The 16,207-nt window shown below is 40.8% G+C and overlaps 1 protein-coding gene across 1 annotated transcript in view; it reads left to right on the top strand.

Annotated features, from left to right (window-relative positions):
• The window catches only part of Fyb2 (FYN binding protein 2), a 71,524-nt gene that overhangs the window by 37,379 nt on the left and 17,938 nt on the right, over positions 1-16,207 (top strand). Inside the window, 4 exon segments of the mRNA XM_071618601.1 lie at positions 4,875-4,909; positions 7,327-7,358; positions 9,953-10,052; positions 13,181-13,325. Of these exon segments, the coding sequence (XP_071474702.1) occupies positions 4,875-4,909; positions 7,327-7,358; positions 9,953-10,052; positions 13,181-13,325 (312 nt within the window).

Genomic DNA, 16,207 nt, shown 5'->3' with positions numbered 1-16,207 from the left:
GTATAATCAATGATATTCCCAGCAGCAGGCGTAGGAGGAGGTCAGGGAGACATTGGGTCAAAGGAAACAAAATTTTAGTTCGAGAAAATAAATTCTAGAGATCTACTTTACACTGTGGTGACCATAGTTAATAGCAATACATTGAATACTTTAAAAATGGTAAGAGTAGATTTTAAGTGTTCTCACCTCAAAAAATATAGGAGATAATATGTTCATTAAGTAGTTTGATTAAGCCATTTCACAAAGCATTTGCATACCAAAATATAGTGCTGTGTATCCTAAATATATACATTTTTTACTTTTTAATTAAAAAATCATAAAGTAAATATCTCAAGCTGCAATCTAAGATCTTACCTAAAGTACATAGAAAAATAAGAGCGAAGTAAATCCAAAGCAGATAGCAGAAAAGAAACAACAAAGATAAAAGAAGTAAATGGAATTAAAATAAGAAAGATCAATGAAACCAAAACTTTGTTCTTAGAAAAGATCAATAAAATTGACAAACCACTAGCAAGACTGACAAAGAAACAAAGAAAAAAGATACAAACATCAAAAATGAAACAGGGATATCATCACAGATCCTGTAGACATCAAAAGAATAATAAAGGAATATTATAAAGAACTGTATACATATAAAATTTGACATTTTGAGGTAAAAATGGAGTAATTCCTTTAAAAGCTCAAACTATCACCTCACCCAACATAAATCATTTGAGTAGTCCTGTAACTCTTGAAAATTGATTGCATAATTTGAAAAATCTCCCCCTCCAATTTTCCTAGTCCAAGTGACTTCACCAGAAAAATACTAACATTTAAAGAATTATATACCAATTCTATGTGATCTTTTCCAGAAAAATGGAAGAGAAAACATTTCTTGATTTATTTTATAAAGTGAGTATTATCCTGATACAGAAACTAGACAAAAGCCAATTAAATAAGAAAACTTCATATTCTTTATGAGTTTCATAAAAATCCTTAACAAAATATTAGCAAACAGAATTCAGAAGATTTTAGAAGGAATTGCGTGCCATGACTAAAAGTGTCTTATTCCAGAAATGTAAACTGGTTCAATACTGAGAAGTCCATTCACAAAATCTACCATATTGACAGATGGAGAATAAAAATCATATAAAATCTATGCAAAAAATGGATAAAATTCTACCCCCATTCATGATACAAAAATTCTTGAAAAATTAAGAGGGGAATGTCCTCACCTTGATAAAGCACATTTACACACACACACACAAACAAACAAAAAAAAAAACCTACAGCGAAGCATGATGCTTAACCACAAATACTGAAGGCTTTATCCCCAAATTGGGAGCAAGGCAAGAATAGCCTCTCTCACCACTCCTATTCAACACAGAGCTGAGAGTTGTAGCCAGTAAAATAAGGTAAAGCAAGGAAATAAAAGACATTCAGATCAAAAGTGAAGAAATAAAAACTGCCTTTCTTTGGAGTGACATGATTATCTAGGTAGAAATTCCTAAGGAATTTACAACCTCCCTTTCCTAAAAATCCCTCCTAGGGACTAATAATTGAGTTCAGCAAGGTTGTATGATACAGTTTTATTTTTATATCTTAGCAGTGAACACGTGGACACACTAAAATTGAAAAATACAATACCTTTTACAATGGTTCAGAAAAAAGACAGACTGAAATCTAACACAGCATGTATAAGACATAAATGCTGAAAACTGTAAAATTTGGATTAAATAAATCAAAGTGTAAGTGAATGAAAAGACATATCCTGCTTTTGGATTAGAAGACTCAATACAGTAAAATTGACAAGAGAAAATTTCAATTCTCCCCTCGAGATACACAGGTTTAACGCAATTGCAATAAAAATCCCAGCAAGATGTTTTGTAGAAATAGACAAGATTATTCTTAAATGCATATGGGAAAGCAAAGGAACTGAAACACCTAAAAACAGTTTTGAAAAAGAAAGATAAGGAAACATCAGTCTACCCAGTTTCAAGACTTACAGCTACAGTAATCAGGACTGTGGCATTGGCAGGGAGACACATAGAAATCAATGGTAACTCAGAAATAGACCTATGCCAATATGACCACTTGATTGTTTTCTTTATGAAGATGCTAAAGCAATTCAACAGAGGAAAGATAGCCTTTGAACAAAGTGTTGTAGCAACAGAATATCCATAGATTAAAACAAAAACAAAACAAACCTAAACCCTTGAGCTAAGTTTTACACCTTATCCAAAAGTTAAATGAAAATGAATCTTTCTTCCTTGACTTGTCCACCAAGGAAGGTGAGGAATCTAAATGATATCTTTAAATAGCAGGAGAGGATGAGGTGTTTGGCTTTTACTATCACCACTGAGCCCAGCCCTGCATGGGGCCTTTGTGAGTCTTGCCCATCCTTACAGAACTCAGCCTCCGGTGTACAGGCTTCTGGTTATTCTGGAAGTTCTCAGAATTGTCCTCAGAGGTCACCTGGGCCAGTTCTTTCTGGACTGTGCTTCTGAGACCCCAGAGATTCCTTCAAATGATGAAGTTCTGATTATGTTCCTGAGTAATAGTTCATTTAAATAAACAAATCCATGATTAGAAGAAAGTTAAGTCATTTCCAAATTGAGTGACCTGGGGCAAGTTATTTTACTTCTCTGTGTGTTCCCCCATAAGTAAAGAAGGAGTATGAGCAGCAATTGTCATAAGAGTTGAATGGAATAGTGCACTTAAATACTTAGCGTAGTGCCTGATAGCTGCTTTTTATTATTGTTTTTATAATATTAGAAAGAGTCATCTCATCTACTGGTCTAACAGAGTGAAGGGACTTTTCCAAGGTCACACGGGAAGTTAGTACACGTAGAATTAGCTGTGGGCCTCCCAGACATGACCATGTTGTGACATTAGTAGATGGAGGGTGGCTAAGGACCCTCTTCTGACATTTGCCCTTCCTCTGCCAGTCAAGGCAAAGCTATTCCATGGAGAGACAGTTCTATAACTCAGTATAGAGTGAGCCAGGACTGGGCTTGAGTCATATCCCCTTGTTAAATCTCCTAGTTCTTTCCTGACCCCTTGGGATACAGCCTTTTTGTACCTTGGAGTAGGTTTGTATTGCATAGCGTACTATTGAAGAGTCCCTACTTTGTTAAAATATTTAACATCATGAATATGTTTTCAAGGGAATGTGTATTATCTCTGTTTACTAGACATAGCAATTAAGGTGTCTCTGAGCCTTGGTTTCATAGTTCCTAAAGCAGAATAAATAGTATTTTCTACCCCTCCAGGTGGCTAGGGAAAGCAAATGAAATCACAATTTTTTCTTTAAAAAAAAAAACAGATAAATAAATTGAAGGAGATTATCATTTTTTAAATTTGTAGACCAAATCCATACTAGGAAAAGATATGGGGCAAACTGTATCGTAAGGAGACTTTTTTTTTTTTTGGGGGGGGGGGTACCTAGGAATTGAACCCAGGAACACTCTGAACACTGAGCCATATCCCAGCCTTATTTATTTAACACAGGGCCTCACTAAGTGGCTGAGGCTGGCTTTGAACTTGCAGTCCTCCAGCCTCAGTCTCCCAAGCTCCTGAGATTGCAGGTGTGTACCACTGTGCCTGGCAAGGAGATTTTTTTTTTAATTTTTTTTTTTTAGTTGTAGATGGACACAATACCTTTATTTTATTTATTTATTTTTATGTGGCGCTGAGGATAGAACCCAGTGCTTCATATATATGAGACAAGCACTCTGCCACCCCACCACAATCCCAACCCAGCAAGGAGATATTTTTTGAAAATATTAATAGTTTAAAATTTTAAATCGAGGAGTGACAGAATAGAATTTTTTTTCATTTAAAAATCAGTGAAAATTAAAGTGTACCCAATATGAAGTACATATTACTAATTATCCTTGCAGAATTTTAGGTCAGTGTGACAAGAATCATGTGCTGACAATTCCTAAGGAAAACCTGGATTCCATTAATTGCATTATGAATTATGTGTTTGCAAAAATGAAAGCTTAGAAATACAACATGTTGTTTGGTCAGCTTTAGGATTCTAGCAGCAAGAAAGAAATGAAACAGAAGTCCTGCTTGTCACAAACACATTCTTTAATAGCAGAGGAAGAACTTGCATAAATAACTTCTAAGCAAAACAAAACTAAAAATCCCCCAAATAAGCAATTTTGTGAAAAAACACGTCACTTTTTATAGAACCCCTGATGTTCTACTAAGTAGGTAACATCTAATATCATCCCCTTTAATTTCTTCATGAACTTGGTACCAGTTTGCCCAGTTTCACAGATGGACAAGGTAAGGCTCAAAGAAATGAAGTAATTTGTCTGAAATCCCCCAGGTAGGAAGTGGCAGGACTGAATTTGAACCCAAATTCTTGTCATTACTTATATTTGTTAATACAATTATTAAGTGTCATTTAAATAAATCCAAAGAGGTATCAGAAAAATCAAAAGATATTTGAGCCTTAATGGGCAGGCTCCTCTTCAAGCAGTGTTTCAAAAATAGTCCACTTTGGGACATAATATGAGTTCATTTTGTCAAAGTGGCATTTAGGCGCTTTTTTCTTTCAAGTTTGCCTTCTAAAGTGCTACCTTTAAATTTCAGTGCTTTCTCTTAGGCATGGACTATATATCTATTTAGTAAACCAAGAAACTTAAAATGGTTCTGTATGCTTTTATCAACTATAAATTCCATGTTAGAAATTCCCACAGAAATTAAAACCATGATCGGTGACCCTAGAATTTCCCAAACTGTGTAGACAGAGCCTCGTATAGATCGATGCTCTGAAGGTTGATATAACTGAACTTTGCCATCTTGCGTCATTGCTTTAATCATGAGTACTGTAAGAAATGGCTGGGCAAACTGACCTGAGATAATTTTTTATGTTATTTCAGCAACTTATGAAGTTGAAATTGAAGAACTCCAAAAGGTACAGTTTCCTCTCTCCTTACCACTGTGACAATTAAGAGTAAATGAGTCTGCAAGGTTGATTCTAGAGCACTTTCTTTGGTGAAAGTGAAGGTCCTAGTTTTTGGTTTTACCCTTTGTCAGGCTTTTCCAGAATCCAGTGGCTAAGGGAAGAGTCCCTTGGCCAATCCATTTCTTTATCTTGTGTTTTTGAGAAATTGTCCAGATCCCAAGGCATACTTAGGGGCTCCTGTTGGGCATGGTAACAGGTGCCACCTTAGAGGTGATATAGCATTTGATGAAGGCCATGCAGAACCAGAGTTCCTGGCTTTGTGATCTTGAATCTCCATTGCCTCACCCATAAAATGGGGATGATAAAGCACCCACATCTGGAATCCTTGTGTGGATGAACATAAGGTAAGTATCGGTAAAGAGTTTGTTAGCAAGTCTCTAGAACAGAGCATTCACCTTAGTGAGCCTCAGTTGTGTCCTCTATAAAATGGAGTCATCCATCTCCCTGGAGACAGGAAGCATATGCCTTGTTACTGTATCTACAGTAGTAGATGCCCAATAAATAAATGGAACTATACTTATCTCCCTGAATGGGTGAGGGAACCAAGTCAAAGTGTGTAAGCACTCAGCACAGTGCCTGGCTCACAGTGGGTGCATACCTAGTGTCTTCATGGTGCCAGTTAATGTCCTATCTTGTCCTTACAGTATTCATTTAGTCTACATCCTTTATCTCTCTTTCTTGGTTGTCTTATACTTTCTGATGAGGATTATTTATTTGTGGGTACATTCTGTAGCTAGAAAAATACAAATGACTATCATTCTTATGAGCAAGAGTAGAAGCAATCTATAAAAGTGCTTCACCTAGGCCACACAGTAGTGTATGCCTGTACTCATGGTGACCTGGGAGGCTGAGGCAAGAGGATCGCAAGTTTAAGGCCAGCTTAGGCAATTTAATGAGGCCCTGTTTCAAAAAAAAAAAAAAAATAGGGATGTAGGTCAGTGATTGAGCACCCCTAGGTTCGACACCCAGTACTGGGAAAATAAATAAATAAAAACTTCAGCTACCTGGTAACATCAACATATGACAAAACACCCTGCATAAGAGAGCCCTGCATATGACCAAGTCTCATAGCTTTCAAGTTAAAAGGCATGAAAGTATTTTTAGTTTTTAACCCTCAGATATGGTTTACATTCATCTCTATGTTTAAGCTTGGTGAGTGGCATCTGATATCATTGTTTTTGTTTGTTTATTGTTGGCTCTGGGAACAGAACCCAGAGCCTCATACACGGTAGGCAAGTTCTCAACCACCGAGCCACATCCCCAGCACCTGGTTTCATCCATTCTTAGTGCCTTGGAGTAGCCTTGACTGTAGGGTCAGTGGACACAACTCAGTCTCTTTCGAGAAGCTCCGGGCCCTTGGAGAAGAGCTTGTTGCCTTCATACTAAACCACTGCAACTCTGCTATCTGTAATTGTTTTCTTTCTGACAATTACCATTTCCATCTGCTGTCAACACCTTTGTGTCTTTCATCTGGCCAAGACCCTGTACCAAGGCCCTGCTGTGAGCCAAGCACTTTTGCATATGTGGTAGCACTATGAGCTAGGATCACTGCTTCCATGCTACAGATGGGACCCTGAAGGCTTGAGGAGTTAAGGAACCTATAAACAATGTAGCAAAGGTGGAAAACAACCTCCATCTAACTGGTCCTCCTGCCAGTGCTAGAATTATATATAAAATCAGAACCAGCAGGCCCTGCATGAATGCCTACAGGGCTCTCCTCAGAGGAGCACACATGAGCTAGTACACCTGGATTTCGTGGTGGCATTTCAGATGCTTATTTTCCGTTTTCTACAGGGTTCTTGGAGATTCCAAGTAATTTATGGTATCAGTTATGTGACCACTGAATAAATGAAGGTCTATATTGTTATTAGTGGGACATAATTTTAATGGAGCCAAATCTAGATGAGAGAGCTGAGTTTGGGCCAGAGGGTATGGTCAGTCAGGAAGCAATCCCAGCGTTCCTGGCACACCTGCCTGTACCCATGGTGCCCACGGAAACCCTGCTTAAATACCACAAATGCATATTTCCTCACATAATTCAGAAGTTCTTTATTTTACAACTGCATCCCTAAAAAGGTTTACAGAGAACACTTTAATTTTCCATCAAATCCTGCATCCCCAGGCATGCTCTGAAAGCTTAGAATGCTTATTTTCTTTTCTGATTGATCATCAGCCCCGCAGGCAGTACTTCATGAAACTCTCCGTGATACACTTTGTGGTGATTGACTTCCTTGGCTCTGTACTGAGCTCATGCCCCTGCCCCCCACCCTTTGGTCCAGCCTCCTAATGATCTTTAGCTGTACAATAGAACCTAATTTGGGTGGATTTATGAAAAAAAAATGACTTATTTTCCTCTGTACTTTCAGCCTTGGAAGAGTTTTCTCCATCAAGAACTTAGGTGAGTTTTTATCTTCAAAAGGAAAACATTGATTGGCCTAGCCACTGACCCTCTCATGACTAAGCTAGTTTTCCTCTCTGGGCCAGCTGGGTCCTGGGCCTGACCTGCCTCGGTTTTCTCTTGAAGGTATCTGGTTACAATAGGGGCTTGGTTATCCTATCTCTCTCATTCCAGCCCATGCTTCACACACTCAGCAAACTAGTTGATAGGGCAAAAAGGAAGAATTGAAATCAGGTTGTCATACAGCACAGAAGGCCAGGATGTTAGGGCAGCAGAAACTGTGACTGCTTGGGAGAATCAGGGAAAGATTCTCAGATAAGACATTGTAGACAAATCAAGAGGGTCTTTTTTTTTTTCTTTTCTTTTTTTTAATGGTGTCTTATAGTTGTATATATTGATGGGATATGTTGTTATATATTTGTTGTTATATATATATATATATATATATATATATATATATATATATATATATATATATATAGCACACAATATCAAAACACAATTTGGCCAATATGACTCCCCAGCACTTCCCCCCCCCACCCTCCCTATCTCCTACCCCTCCTCTACTGAATTCCCTTGGATTTTTAGGAGATTTATGCACTTTCTTTTCCTTTTCCTCTCTAGCTTCTGCATAGGAGAGAAAACACAGGGCCCTTGATGTTCTGAGTTTGACTTATTTTGCTTATCATGATGGTTTCTAGTTCTGTCCATTTTCCTGCAAATGCCATGAATTCATTTTTCTTTATGGCTGGGAAAAAAACTCCATTGTGTATATATACCACATATTCTTTATCCATTCATCCATTGATGGACACCTAGGCTTGTTCCATAGTTTGGCTAATGTGAATTGTGCTGCTGTAAACATGGGTATGCATGTATCACTGTAGGAAGACGCCTTTAATTAAGAAGGATCTTGTATTTGTCAGCAGCATAAGATGAATACAGCATGTCTGAAAAAATAAACAACTAATGAAAAAGGAGAGTTGCTCAAAAGAGGTGGTGGGTCTTGCTGCAGTCTGGCTGGGCACAAAATCACCGAGCCACCACAAAGCCTTGTAGATTCAAACAGCAACTCCTTATTCCCAAACTCTCACCGACCTCTACCCACACTTCCCGTGAACACCCTGCCTCCACTCGGCTCCGTGCACCAATTCTCTCAGAACCCCACGAGAACTCAACGGGAACTCCAAAGGAGCAGGTGCCTGAGGCAGCAGGATACGCCCTAATCCCAGCAGGATCCGCCCTAATCCCTGAGCAGGGTCACCTTTCAACCCAAAATGCCATGCGTCATTCCTACTTGGCTATGGCTCTCAGCATCTTCCCCCTTCTGTTTAATTAAACAACAAGCAATGTGGCTTAGGGACAGTGCCTGTTAGGTTGTCCAATTCAACATATGGTCCTTACCCGTCATCGGATGAGCTGACCTCTAGGCGTCAGCCTCCTGTCTTAGGTTGGTACCACTGCAATTGGATCATACCCGTCACTGACTACCAGTCCAGCATAACAGCCATACTTGTGGATAGGCCTATGCACCAGTGGGGGGGTGAGGTTCTTTGCCTCACCTCTGTTGGCCCCCAAATTTGGCCTTTGCACCAGTGGGGGGGTGAGGTTCTTTGCCTGACCTCTGTTGGCCCCCAAATTTGGCCTTGGTGCCAGTGGGGGGGTGAGGTTCTTTGCCTCACCTCTGTTGGCCCCCAAAGTTTAGACCATCACTAGCAGAAGGGAGTAGGATACCTGGACTGTGATTTAAGCTAGCTGCCTGCAGAACTTACCTGGACTGTGAGTTAATCTATTGAGACACTGCTTTATCTGGATTCAGACAACAAACTGTATCTTTGCTAACAGTGTCATTGCTGGTATAATTTTTCCAAGGGCTTCTTGCATGGAGCCATCAATTGGCTTGGTATTGTGGCATTTTGCATCTTCCCCTTCTGCTTGTAGCAGATTATTTATGGTGTTTGTGTAAAAACCACTATGGTCGTTATTTAAATTAAACAAAAGGGGGAAATGTTAGGGTCTGTAAACAAGTCAAGATGGTGCCTGGCATTTTGCAGAGGGAGTGGTTTGTGAAGTAACGCCAGCGAGCCATTAAGTGTGGAGATTCCTTATTGGTTGACTGCTGTTTCTAGTTTATGTTAATTAAGATAAGCTGTGTGGAATGTATATATACCCCTCCTGTCCTACAATAAACGGCTCCCACTCCTGCTGTATCAATGTACACAAGTTGCTCGTCACCCCCCGGTTATTTTGCTGCAGCCGGACTGCGGCAGGGTCTGGATAATTATGAATCTAGACTTGAGCAAAACTGGGGGGAAGAAGCAAAGAGAGATGGGATTGGAAAGAAATTTAGGAGCCAGGCCTGGGTTTTATCCTATAACCCATGAGGAGTTTAGTGATTTTAAGCAGGAATTGACATTCCAGCATTGATTGGAGCAGGCAGGAACTCAGGGAAGCTGTCTCTATTGTTGATCTGATCCTGTCCCTCCTTATTAAAAAATAAAATAAGTCTTTCAGTTTTCTCCTTTAATTTAGGATTGAGCTGCCATCTGACACTCTAATCTCCACTTTTTCCTTCGTGTCTGTTTGTACTTCAGCCCTAAACATGAAAATCCAGATAGAAGAATGAAGGAAAAAGGGCCGTGTGATCTGGAGCCTCAAACAGAAAAGGATCCACATACAAACAGTCCTTCCAAGGTATCTGTGTCGAGGGTTCCTGGTCAAATGACACAATTCAGACGTGCAGAAGGATCTGCTCAGGGTGGGACATTTTAGAGACTAAGACAAGAATCAGAAGGTGCAGTGGGTGCTGGACTTCTTTGCCAAGGAAGAAATGTGTGAAAACACTGAGCTTCGCCCTCAGCTTTCCACTTATGATTCAGGAGGGAGGCCTCCGCAGGGCTGCAATGAGAATGGGACCAGCAAGGCACCCAGGGCACAAAAGGTACAGGCACTCACTCTTGGGAACCATCTCTTAGTCCATTTTCTGAACCTATAGACAAAATGCCTGAGACCAAGGAATTTATAAAGTGTAGAGGTTTATTTGGCTCATGGTTCTGAAGCCAGAAGTACAAGAGTAAGACACTGGCATCTGGGGAGGGCCTCATACTGAAGCCTCACATGGCAGAGGACATCATGTGGGAGACAGAACAAGCAAGTGCTTTGGTGATAAAGCCACTCCTTTTAGCCCATGGAGGCACCCAGTTCCTTCTCAAAGCCCCCACCTCCTAATATGGCTAACACAGGGAGGTGGGGATTAAGTTTCCAGTACATGAAATTTGGGAGACACATTCAAATGCTGCTTTTATAACATCCTAGAACAAGGACTTCCTTAAATTCTGTGCCCCATGTCCCTGCTTAGAAGAGTGTTTTCATTTCTGAGTTCAGTCATCTCATCGGAAAAGGCAGGTTTGGAATCCCTCCCAAGCTCCCATCTCCACTCCCATCCCAATTCTACCTTGTTTGTGATGGGGGAGAAAAAGGTGCCTGCAAGCACTTGGTAAGACAGAAGATAGCATAAAAATGAAATGTTTCTTTTATTAATATCAGACCTGTAGCTGTTTGGTTGACCACTCCCCCTTCATAGCAGCTGGTGTGGAGGGAGGCTTAAGCAACAGATGCCACCAGGGTGACTCCAGGGCTCAAAACATTCCAGATGTCTGAGATGGGCCTGTCTTTTAAAATCAGGGTACCCCAGCACCATCTGCAGGGCTAGGTTAATCAAACAGCATGTTGGCATTGTGAGCCCAAACTGGTATGTAGGTGCAGAAGGTATGTTGGGTGTTTAGAGAATATCACTGAGAAGCATAATCCATAGAAGAGAGGCTGAGACAGGAAGCTCACAAGTTCAAGGTCAGCCTCAGCAACTTAGTGAGATCCTCAGCAACTTAGCCAGCCACTGTCTCAAAATAAAAAATGAAAAGGAATGGGGACATACCTAAGAGCTAAAGTGCCCCTGGGTTCAATCCCCTGTACCAAAATAATAATAATTCAAAGGATGGAATACGTCACTGATTAGAAAAATACAGGGTCTGGAGTCAGGGGAATAGCATTGGGTGTCAAGGCCAGAGGGAAGGGTCAAGGCCATAAGTAAGTGTTGAGGCTGGAGATCAGGGAAGGGTTGATCAGGAGCATATGAGAAAATCAATATGAAATCCAAGGATATTGACTATGAAAAAGCAGTAGTGTGCCCTTTTTCAGTGCTAGCTATGTGAAAGGATCCAGGTGTAGGGTCAGGCTACCACGAAGGAATCACTTCCCGCTTTTTTGGTGGGGGTGGGGTAGTGGTTTACATTTTTAAATTGTTAAAAGTTACTGTTTTGTTAGAGGTGTGTTAGATGAACGAAGTGGGCAATTTAGCTGGATAGTGTCCTTTGGGGGTCAAATATAAATGATTAGGCAGTAGATACATAATCCATCATGATTCAAATTGCCTCCTGGGAACATTCCCACAGACAGCCCTAAGAGAATTAGTGTGCTGCTCTTCAAGGGACTGTGTTGGAGGACCATGGTCACTGTGTCTGTGTAAAAGACTGACTTCATTACTTTCCTATTAAAATGACAGGAAGTTAAGAGAATCCCCCTCCTTTTGTTCTTCTCATAATTTGCTCATGATCCCAACAAAGCTCAGGATAATTCATGCTTTCTATCAATTATTTGGCTTTTTCTCAGAACTTTCAAATGTGTTCTCATAGTCAATGCCCACATCCACTTTCTTGTCATGGGAAGGATGCTGATCCCTCTCCCTCTTCATCTGACAACAGAAAACAATGAGGTGGCCAAAAGTGTTCTCTCCCTAGTGTATTTTCCAGCCAGTCTATCCAGATCTTTCTGAAACATGAATCTGATCAGGTTTTTTCCCATAGCTAAGAAATAAATCCCAAATTTTTGTCTTGCCTGTAGGACCCTCAGCTCTCCCAGGTGTGGCTTCCTAACTCAGCCTCATTCTCTTTTTCTACCTCCTCATCTCTCTTCTCCTGTCTCCTCCCCTTTCCTTCAGCCCCTCCCCTCCGCAGCTTCTGTACTATCTTTTAAGGACACTAGCACTTGTCCACATACTGCACACCTTCGCTCACGCTGATTATCTGCCAGGTGTCCCTTTACCTCCTCCACAATCTCCTACCTACATTTTAAAAATAGTTTAATAAAATCCTGCTTTATGACATCTTCCCGGCCCCTCCCTGTGCTGTTTCCATGGCCGAGAGCAGTTCTGACAACGCTGCTCACATCGCACCCTAATTGGCTGTGTTATCTCCGTACTCAGCAGGCAGGCCCCTCTGTGCCCTGCATCTCTCTGCTTCCAGAGCTTCACGGATTGTCTCACCTTTAGGAAGTGTCTGACCAACTCTGGAGAAAGGAAGGGCAGAGAGGTTAAGAAAGAAGAATGGTGGATAGAAAGACAAAATGTCAAGGAAGATATCCCAGCCTCCCTCTGTGGTCCAGAGCACAGGTCCTGGGGTCAACCCTGCCACAGTTGATTACTAACTGGGGGCCCAGAGACCTGTTACTTAACCTCTCTAGACTCTTTATCAAGGGGACTGATAATATTTCTCTCATGAGATGTCAAGATGGTTATATGAGATGGAATATACAAAGAACCTACAGTGTGGTTGGTGCCGGGCTCCCAGGAGTCTGCCTCTGTGCCAGGCATTTACTGGCCATTCAGAGACAAATAAGGACACTGTGTGCTCTTACCTAGCACTAAGTAATGAATAGTAAATAATAGTTATCTACAAGGAATGACTGAATAAAAAACAGCCTTCAGAAGCAGACAACTGATTGGAAATTTAGAGCCCTGCAGAACATGTCCTGTTGCATATTTGCAGGTAGATATCTGTAAAGGGACACCTGCAAAAATCCAGATGACCAGAGTCCATGAAGGCCGAAGGAGCATGCCAAATGGGAAACAGGAAACCCTGACTGACATCCTCCAGACAAAGGTCTGCCCGGAGGACATGAAGCTAGCGAGTGGTGAGTGAGTTCACATTCCTGGAGTTCAATTGTTTCATTTATAAAATGGATCATCATGTGAACCTTACAGGGGTTTTATGAGGACCAGATCTGACATGTCATATGATAGGCACTCAGCAAATGTTTATTCTTTTCTTCTTTACCTGATGTCTTAGTAACTGACTCATGGAGCCTACACATTGATGACACACTGATATGTAATAATACAGTGTCACTTGGTGATTATTTAGGTTCCATTTTACCTTCATGTTAGTCAAGACTTTTGATTGCAAATACGATTAAAGCATACTCTGTTTAATCAAAAAATTAAAGGTGGTTCACTTAGTAGAAAATCTCTGCATGGCTGGACCAGGGACACAAGCAATACCACGAGGACTCAGTATCACCTTTCTCCTCTGGTTTTGCTCCCATCTGTGGTGACTCTGTTTTCCAGCAGATGGCTTCCAGCTTACAACCTATGTTCTCTTAAACCCAAGAGGAAAACTAGAAAGTTTTATCTTCCCAACAATTGTAAGCTCCAGGATATGAGTCGAAACCCACAATTAGTCCCTGAACCAATCATTAAGTGTATGATGCTCTGATTGGCCCAACCCAGGTCATACCCCTTAGAGCTTGGGATTTTGGTTCTACCAAAATGACAAACCCTCAGATTGGAGGATTCCCCAGGGAAACAAGACAGCTACTTGGTGGTGGGGTGGGGAGTAGAATCTAGGTAGACAGATGTGTCCTCCAGCCCAATAGGCCATGGCTAGTCACTGACTTCCAGTGCTACAGCCACAATGGGAAGAGTGATTTTTCAGTGACCATGGGTGGCTCAAGTCTGCTGCCAGCCTCCCTGGCCTGCTGTACCATGCACCTGTTCCCTGCATACTCTCTGCTCTGGCCGCAGGTTGCTAAACATGTTGCATGTGTGAGGTAGTCCTCTATATGGAATGCCTTATGCCCTTTCTCCACATGCTGGTGTGTATTCATCCTTCAAGCTCTGTCCCCAAAGCCACTTCTGAGGCCTGCTTTACCTTCAGCCCACCTTCCCTGTTTCTGGTTCTCCAAGGACCATCAATTCCTCACTCCTGTTTCCATGACACTTCAACAGCAGCAGAATGACCACATTTCCACATTAGGACTTGGGAGTTGAGCATTTCTGAGGCACAGGACCACTATCTTAAACCTGTAACCTTGAAAAATTTACTTATTTTCTTGTCCAAATGGGGATAATACTTATTTCCTAGGGCTGTTTGTTAACTGATACAAAATGTATGCTTCAGATATTAAATAACTATTAGTTGTCTTCATTTATTTTATATGTTGAAAAACTGCAGCATGTCTTACAATTCTTGGTTTATGTGTTGCCTCCCAGGATACCCTGTGAGTACCTTGAGATTAGAGTCAGTGTGTTGATTTTTTCCACATCTGTGACCCTGGCAGTGTCTGACATAAGAGAGCTACTATACAAAACTTTGTTGAGCAAAGGAATGAAGAATAAGTCAAACTTTGGTTTCTGAGACTATGGTGGATTAGACAATCTAATTATTCTCACAACTGAAGCAAGTAAAGTGAAGAATAAATTTTAAAAATATTCATAAAAGTGTCAAAGAACAGATATGAAAAGAAAACACCAGCCAAAGCTAGTGTTTCCACTGAGGGTTCTTTCAGAGCTTGAAATTCCTTGAGCTCCTCTTTACTGTGAGGTGTGCAGAGGATGGGAGGTATATCCTGGGACCTGCCCAGGTGAGTTTCATAACAAGAGACTCCTGTATAAAGTTGGGACTGCGTTCACTTCCCATTAGTATAGCAAATATCTGAGATAATCAAATTATAAGTAGGGGTTTATTTTGGCTTGTGGCAGCTGAGAAGCAAAGAGGAAGGAGGAGAAGGGGATGGGGTCCTAATATCCCCTTCAAGGGCAGTGCTCCAATGACCAGAAGTCCTCCCACTAGTTCTGACCTTATAAAGGTCCCACTGTTTCTGCATGAGTCCCCCTTTCATCACTGTGATCTAAATACCTGACAAGAACAACTTTAAGGAGGAAAGATTTATTTTGGCTCATGGATTCAGAGGATTAAGTCCTTGGTCCACAGGATCCAAGGCAGAAACATCATGGTGGAAGGGCATGGGAGAGGGAAGCTACGAGATCATGGCACCCAGGAAGCAGAGAGAGACAGGAAGGGGCCAGTAGCAGAGATAGTCTCCAAGGCCATGTCTCCAGAAACCTATCATTTTCACCACTTCCCAGCAAGACCATTCAAATTATTCATCCATCAAATGGATTAATCCATTGATGAGGCCAGAGCCCTTATGATCTAATCCTTTCACTTCTGAACATTGTTACATTGTTAACACATGAGTCTTGGAGGGACATTACACATGCAGATAATAATAACCTCCCAGTAGCACCAGGGGCTGGGACCAAGCCTATTACACAGGTCTTACAGGACACTTATCCAACTACAGCCGATTCAAAGTTACATCCAGGCTTTAAGGATGAAGAAAACCCCACTAAAATAGAGGAAGTCAAACCATTTTGACCTTGGTACCAGGTAAAGGAAAAATTTTAAAAATCTGTTACCACAAGCTGATGCTCATGCACTTCTGCAGTTTAAAATCACACTATTTTTATAATATCCACCCAAACCAATTTAATTTAAATTAAATTCTGCTTGGTAAACCTCCCAGACAACTGGTAGAAACAAACATAAATTGTCCATGATAAAATCTACTTTATCTCAGGTTTCAAATAATTCATATAATTCTTTTAAAAATTAATAGTTCATAGTCAAAGATAGCTTAATACCCAAGGAAACAACTCACAATGAGCAAAAACTAGCACAAAAACAGACAGTAGAACTAACCTGCAAGAAATTGAAATATAAAAATCATCAGAT

The sequence above is a fragment of the Marmota flaviventris genome, chromosome 10 (assembly GCF_047511675.1).
Source record: "Marmota flaviventris isolate mMarFla1 chromosome 10, mMarFla1.hap1, whole genome shotgun sequence".
Taxonomy (NCBI): domain Eukaryota; kingdom Metazoa; phylum Chordata; class Mammalia; order Rodentia; family Sciuridae; genus Marmota; species Marmota flaviventris.
Note: the sequence above shows the minus strand (reverse complement) of the source record. Positions and strands in the feature narration are given on the sequence as shown.